At 28.9% G+C, this 8,029-nt stretch overlaps 1 protein-coding gene across 1 annotated transcript; it reads left to right on the plus strand.

The window, feature by feature from the left end:
• The first annotated feature begins 2,368 nt into the window (after positions 1 to 2,368).
• LOC145014149 (small ribosomal subunit protein uS14z/uS14y/uS14x-like) lies at positions 2,369 to 3,579 on the plus strand. Its single transcript, XM_078972524.1, has 3 exons — positions 2,369 to 2,524; positions 2,933 to 3,032; positions 3,365 to 3,579. The coding sequence occupies exons 1-3, from the start codon at positions 2,463 to 2,465 to the stop codon at positions 3,371 to 3,373; spliced, it is 171 nt and encodes a 56-aa protein (XP_078828650.1). The 5' UTR covers positions 2,369 to 2,462; the 3' UTR covers positions 3,374 to 3,579.
• The last annotated feature ends 4,450 nt before the right edge of the window (positions 3,580 to 8,029 follow it).

The raw sequence follows: 8,029 nt of genomic DNA on the forward strand, positions 1-8,029 counted from the left end.
ATTTCATATAATATTTTAATGTAATAATTGCAACAAATAGAGTAGTAAATAGATATCAATTTCATTAGTCAACTTACCTTTTAATTTCAAAATTCATAAAGTTATAGCTCATTAGTTTTTTGTTTATTTATTTAAATTTAAAAGATAAAAAACATTTTCATTATAATAATTCATCATTTTTCTTATTTTCTTTAAATTTAAAGTTCTCAAATATTTTGAAATTTATATTTAACTTCTTCTTTTTTAAAATTAACTCGTAATACATGAATCTTACAACTAATGTTTAATAAATGAGCTTTCATTAAATGGGCATGTGCTGACATTTTAAAGATGAAAAATGAAAAATATACATTAATTCTAAGACGTGTGATATTGTATTTTACTTTAATTTCTTTTATCCCTTTATTTATGATATAAACTCTTACAAACACTTCTAAAATGTTTTGGGTGTTGTGCATTGGTTCAAGGAAAGTGCAAGTTCCTATGTTGAACCTCAACAGTACTCGTTAGGTTCTCAAAGAATAAACTGAGTATTTTGGCATGTATCATGTATGCATGTCAACTTAAAAGTGAGAACGTTTGATATAGTTGTGGGCATTTAGAAGGTCACATACAATGTAGTGTTTTTACTAAAAATATATGTTATGATGTTAGATTCTTACAAGTAAATCATTGTACTTTTTAAAAGTTTACCTTAGATTTTGATTTTGATAACATCAACTACAGATTTGATCCTTATGATCCTTATGATTAACAAAAGAATATGAATAAAATCCAAAAAGTTTTGAACTTGTATTAATGGTCCAAAATCAGATTTTTTTTGTGGTTATGATCCTTGTTAAACATGAAAAGACCATTTTATCCTTTTTATTTCTTTTTTGCTTTTTTTTTTCTTACTTATTTAAATAATTTACAATTTTTAAATAATTAGAAATAAATATGGGCCACACCTAGCTTTTTCTCTTTTTATTTCTCTTATATATATATATATAGATTGATTGACCTTATACTGTAAACCCGCAAACACTACATTCAATTTCGTCGGCCATGGATCCGTCCTACCCAGTAGATTTCTTCTCACTTGTTTACACAAACATATATACACACATAAATTCCTGAAATTCGAACACAAAGAAACAAAAAAACATGGTGTATAATGATTGAAACGAGTTGTAGCTAGTTTCTTCACTAAGTAAGTCCCTGAGAGCAAATCAGAACCGACGATTGTTGTTTGGATTTGAGCATTGAATTATGCCGATTTGTTGAACTCACCATAGTAGCTCATTGGTGGTCGGTGGTGACTGGATACTAGCAGAAGCTAAGAAGACAATCTCTATAACAGAACCAGGTATGCATGGTTTATTTGGTTAAAGAGAGGTGATAGGAGGTGAAAGGAGGTGAAAGTATGGAATGTACAATTTTAAGTTGTTAAGGTGTGGCTCTGTTGTCGATGGGGGCAAGGTCGTCAACGGGATTTAGGTGTAACCGGGGAGAGAAACGAGAGAGAGAGAGAGAGGATATGATACAAGAGGGGTGGGTGGACCTACTTCTAGTTTTTAATTTTTTAAAAATTTAGTAAATATTAAAATAATGCGAAAAAAGATATTAAAAGGGTAATACAGTCATTTTAAGTTTTTCAAGAATTGAAACTACAAAAAATTTCGATTTTTAGACTATTAATGGAAGTTGAATTTTTTTGGACTTCATCCATATTTTTTTTTGTTAATATAGAAACCAAATTTATAGTTTAGTCTTCTACAAACCATGTTATACTTATAAACGAACGGGAAATTATAATTGAGGTAAATGACAAACTTAAAAGCCAAAGATCCTAAGGGTAGAGGGAGTGGTGTTACCGAAACCGCAATCCTTTCCTCGCCACATAAGCGTCACGTCACTTTTTACCATACAAGTACGGTTTCATGTCACACAAAGAGAGTGAGATTATGGTAAAGAGAGAGAGAAAAAGAAAAAAAAAAGAAGAAAAAGGTGATTGGTTGAAAGAGAAGAAAGAGAAAAAATAAAAAATGAGAGAGAGAGTAAAAGTGCAGGAAGGGAGTACTGCACTGCGCCCTAAACCGCAGTCAGAGGATGGTGTTCTCCTACCTATGTGGCAAAAAGTACGGTAAAGACCGCACCCACACCCCGTAACCTAAAAGAAAAAAACAACTAGATTCAAGCTTAGAAAATTATCGATCTTGTACTCGTTGAATGACCATTCATATGTGGGCTTTTTGGATAAAATAATACTTGTCTTTTGGGCTTTTGGCAAATCATATCAGTTCAAAATCCTCCGACCCGATTGCCGAGAATTGAAAAGTCAAGTATACCCTTCGAAACTGGAAAGTGAAATTAGGGTTCTAAGATTACGATTTCATATAAATAGAGTCGCCTTTCTTGCTTTTGCGAACCCTCGCCTGCGCTAAAACTCGATCGATTGCGGCTTTCAAATTGATCTGCTGATGGGGCACTCTAACATATGGAATTCTCACCCTAAGACCTACGGCCCTGGTTCACGCACCTGGTAAATTCCAACAACCTCTCAATCCTTTTGATTGTTTCTTTCTTGTTCATGTTTTTGGAATCATATGTTGTTTACTTGATGATCTTTGTTCCTCCATAAGTTTTTTTTCCGTAATCGTTTAGTTGACAATAAATTATAAATCAAATTTCGTGGCGAATTTGATAAAGAATTTGGAGATGCAAAAACAGCTTAAGCTATCGTGGATGGTTAGGGTTTCGGATAATTGTAGACATGAAAAAAAAAAAAAAACTTAATTTGTTGCAATTGTTTAACGATATGATCAATAGCTGTCACATTTGTTGTTTTTATCTTTAATTAAAGGATCTTGTTCTAGTCTTCTAGATTCATTTTTCTGAATTAGGGTTCGAACACTCATTGTTGATTGGGTTTACTTTTGTTTTTCTGCAGCCGTGTGTGTGGGAACTCCCATGGTATAATCAGGAAATATGGTCTTATGTGCTGCAGACAGTGTTTCCATAGCAATGCTAAGGAAATTGGTTTCATTAAGGTATGCATGATTTTCCAAATTCTAAACAACTTAGAATATAAGAGATTACTGTAAATAACAATGTCTTTTCTTTATTTTGTTTCTAGCTTTTTTTTTTTTTTATTAAGACATCTGTCGTTTGTAAAATATATCCAATTACAGCAATGTCATCAAAATACAAAGCATTTTTCACTGCTTTAATTGGATGTAATTTTAAACTAAATTGTTTTAATAAGTAAAAAAACTTGAAAGTTGAGTGAAAAAAGTTGGATAGATTTTTGATGTTTATATCATTTTTGGTATTTTTTTTCCTTTGACATTGAATGAATCTTACTTTGATTTGATTCTTGCAGTATCGTTAAGGGGTTTTGAAGGTTTGAGTAAAGAAGAGATGATAATTACTAAAGTGAAAGGGTTTTTATGTGCTTTTTTATATTTAGTATATGTTTGTGACTTCTTGATTGCTCTCTTCAATTTAAGGCATTTTTGTTTTGATATTGAATGTATTTGGTGGACATGAAAACCATTTTTTTTTTTTGAAGTAATGATGGGAAACTTAGTTTGAGAATTTTCTTATGTGATTGGTAAATTTTTTACCTTGTTGATACTTGGTATCCATGAGTTTATATATATATTTGTTGGTGACTAATAATAACTTTTTGGGCAAAGTAGTCGGAAAGTTAAATTTAGGGATCAAAACAGAAACAAAATTTTGAAATAAAGACAAAAGAAAAAAAAAGAAATCATTTGCACACCTAAACTACACATATTACGAATTTTTGTAACCATTTTTTTGCACTTACTATTATTAAAATGTTACAAATCAAGTTCAATCCAGATTCCAGAATAAGATAAAACAGTAAAAAAACATTTGAAAAAATGGATTTGTATATCGAACTAACTTAAATCAGTTTAGTATGGGTTTAGAACCAATTTTGACACAAAGATGACTTGTTATGAATAAATTAAGGTTAATGTCATAAAAAAAAATCTAAAATAACTATTGATTTGTTGATTAAGCCATTCAATTTTTAATTGTATATGGCATGTTTTATTTCTATTAAACCATTCAATCAAATGTGGCATCCAATTAGGTTTGTCCCAGAGGGTGGATGATATCGGCGACCGTCAATGACTCATTTTTTTAAATTAAAGGGGTTTAATTTTTTAATAGAAATTATTATATTTAGAAGATAGTACAAATAATTTTTTTTAATTATTGATTTATTATAAAAAACTTGATGACATTTGTGTTTTTAAGGATCCATTTTTTTCTTTCGTCCTGAACCCAAAATATGTTTGAAACGGTCCTGCATCCAATATGGCAATATTTGAACATGTTTTGTAAATGTGGATGTCATATTCGATGTTGTGCATGATTAGATACCGGTTTATCCGGTTAAAAACGATTTCAGTGGCTTATTAGAGAATAAATTGATGGTTATTGAAGCCAAGGGTATATTATTGCATTAAATAAATTATTTGCTATCTTAGATTGGAAACATATGATGGGTGTTTAGTTGAAATTCAAAAATGTTTTTGGACAAAAATATTTATTGACTTGTAGTAGTGGTAAAATGTGTTTTAAACAGTATTTGGATTAACTTTTCTGATGATAAATGCCAATAAGCTAATAAGTTAAAAAATATTTGGTTTAAAATATAAATTTTAAACTATTATGTTTTTTTTTTTTTTTTTTTTTTTTTTTTTTTTTTTAAATCAAGTTTTACATGTTTTATTTATTGACTTCTTAATAAGTCAATATATCAATAAGTTGTTTCAAAAAACAATCTTAAATAACCTTGTGACCTAAGCAAACTTCATGTCAAACTTGATGAAAGAATAAAAGCATCTGGTTATGATCTCAAAATTCTAGACAAAACCAAAATCATTTTCAAAGAAAATCTTGAACCAAATCAAAACCAAGATTTTAAGAAAAGCTAGAATCAATTAGAATATAGTCAATTCAATCATCTTTTTTATTAGGATCGAGTTTTGCACACCCATACCTAAAATATACTCAAACATTATCTCATATACTATTTTGGAATGAGATGATATCATAAATAAAGTAAATACGTACAACAAGTTATCCATCACTTCAAAAGATGTTTTTAAATTATGGAATATCAATGTATTGAGTAGATAGAGATAAATACTTTAAGGCTGAATCAGGTCATGTCTTCTTCAACAAACTATTTGATGATAACTACTCAATGTGTCTTAACACACATCACAAATCAAAAAGTCGTTGTTGACATGTTAAAATTGAGTTTTAAGCAATAAGATAATGTTATAGTCAATATAAAACGCCTCATAAAGAAATTTAATGATAAAAATGTGTTTAATGATCCTACAAGCTTCTACGCCACGATGAATGGGGTCTTATGACATTATTTTTGCTCTTTATTCGTGATTACGTTGTTTGGATTTTTCATTTATGGTTACGTTGCATTTTTTATTTTTAAAAGCATGTCAAAATTAGCAAACAAAAAACCTTAAATGTCTCTTAAAGACACAAAAATATAATAAATATTATATATGTTCGGCAACAAAGTTTTACCAAACATTCACAAAAAAAAAATCAACATCATTATATAAATAAATAAGAAAATTATATTAATTTTTAATACATTTCATACATACTGTAATGGGAAAAATTAAGGATAAACATAAGCGAGCACTCGACCTAATTGTCTGGAACAAAACCGGATCCGATTACACCGATTCCTTAGGTTTTAGAACCATTCCAGGAACTGTTGGGATCAGTTCTGGTTTTGGATACCCAGTTTCTAACTAAGCTTCATACAATTCAATCATTAGAAATCATAAAGCTAACCATCTTTTATCTATTAAAAGTATAACTCAGTGTTCATTAATAAACATAATCAATTCACAAGCATGACAAATTGAAATTTAAGTTTAGTTTTATTCTTGTAGACACAACAATTCTATTTTTGGTATCTATGTATACCTTCAATATGAAAATGTATCATGATGTAACCGTTATCTTTACGTATAAAATTAGAAATAATGCTGGTGATTAATATCTAATAACATAACTATTTTTTTAAATACAATTTGTTTGCATGTATTTAAAAGTCACAAGAACCATCCATGTTAATAATTTTTGACTTGTGAATGAATACAAAGTGTTGATTATTTGGATATTGTTTGTAACAAATTGAAAACTAAAGTTATTATTTAAAATAAATCCATGATGATGATATGAGTTAATATATAAATAGGTTCCAACACGTATCCAACAAGTAACGGTTTCAAAAAATTAAAAAAAAATGCCAGAGCCGCTTAAGAAATAAACCGAAATCGACGGTTTAGCAGTTCCGGTTCTGAAAACGGTTACCTGATCCTCAAAAAATATATTACAAATAATGCCCATTTATTTTGAGAAAAGAAGTTAGTTGGAAAAATATTACAAATAGTTTTAATTGAGGGACTGAAGTTTTAATTACCAATAGTGCAAGGGCCTAAAACCCAATATTGCTTTATTAAAAAAGTCAATAATTATAAAGGTAAAAGACAGATGGGCCGCTGGTTAAAACATGAGAATAGAAGATCATGAACCAAGTCCGATTATACACTTTGTCTTAAGTTTTAACATTTTCCTTTTCTTTTTAAAAGATCTTCACGACCCATAAGATTGTCCACTTACGTCAAAGAAAAATGCAAAGGATTTGCTTTAGTATCTAATAAATATATATGATAGTTTCTAACGAAAATAATATTAATAAAACTTGTAAGTTCAATTTAAAAAGGATCAATTTAAATATTATTATAAAAAAAATCCCAAGAAGAAAATCCCAAAAAAGCATCATCTCCTCTCTTTCTTATCAAGTCTTCTATTGCTAGGGTTTGCGTACAAACCATTAAAGACACGCGATTTCAGGTGTTTGTTTTCTAAAGCTTATTCAAGAAGGAATTTTTTAATTGCTTACTACAATAATCAAAATCTATGTAATCCCCAAAAACGTTTTTAATTTCGATTATACTAAGGTCTCGTTAGATTTCTTGATGTTTAATTATTTGTTGCTATTAATAGAGAAAACTTACATCCAATAGGTTGTATGTGAACTTAAGGGTCAAGTTTTTCTGTCATATATTTTTTGTGTAACTCATAAAAACTTATCAGTGGTATTAGAACCCATAGTTTTCAACTGATTTGGACAATGTTGAATAGATAGGATTTATACAAATTAAACCCTAAGGGAGAAGTTTTCGAAATTTTCTAGGGTTTTTGAAACCCTAGCCTCCACCTCTATGATTTTGAAGTTTGCTAGGGTTAGATAGGGTTTATCTCGTTACCCTAAATATTATTTTAAAATCCTTAAATTTTGATTAAAACCTGATAAACCCAAATTTAACTTTCAAAAATTTAGAAGGGTTTGGTTTATGATTAAATTTGAATTATTTTATTAATTGTTTAATTTAAATAATTGTTTTAATCCTTAAATGATTTAATTAAGTTAGTTAATTGTTTAATTAAAAGTTAAAAATAAATTATAATTGGTTTAATATTAAATAATTAAAAGATTTAATTTAAATAATTAATATTTAAACCTTGTATTTTGAAAAAGCTATAAAATACAACTTATATATACTATAAAAGTTTAATATATTATATGTATAAGACAAGTCAGTCAAATCGCTAGTACGCCTCATTCACGAAACCATGCTATAAAGAGGGTATAAGGAAATGACCTATAAAATGGTCGTTTAATAGGTGACGACCCACACCCACCACTTTCCTGTGTGGTGGAGGATCGTTAGCCAAACGGATTTGATAGGACATAATCTCATTAAAAGTATAATGATATAAAAGTACTAGAACCTTCTTTATAAAATCTCACTTTAGTTACTTTAGGAAAAATACGAAATGTATGTTAATCCATGAAAATGCACATCATACTTTAATATGCTGTTAGTGGAGCGTGTGTGGTTAACCGACACACTAATAAGGACTTTAACGAGAAATTATGGCATCTTGAAAATTATAATTG

Source organism: Lactuca saligna, chromosome 9 (genome assembly GCF_052625555.1).
Source record: "Lactuca saligna cultivar CGN05327 chromosome 9, ASM5262555v1, whole genome shotgun sequence".
In the NCBI taxonomy this organism is placed as follows: Eukaryota; Viridiplantae; Streptophyta; class Magnoliopsida; order Asterales; family Asteraceae; genus Lactuca; species Lactuca saligna.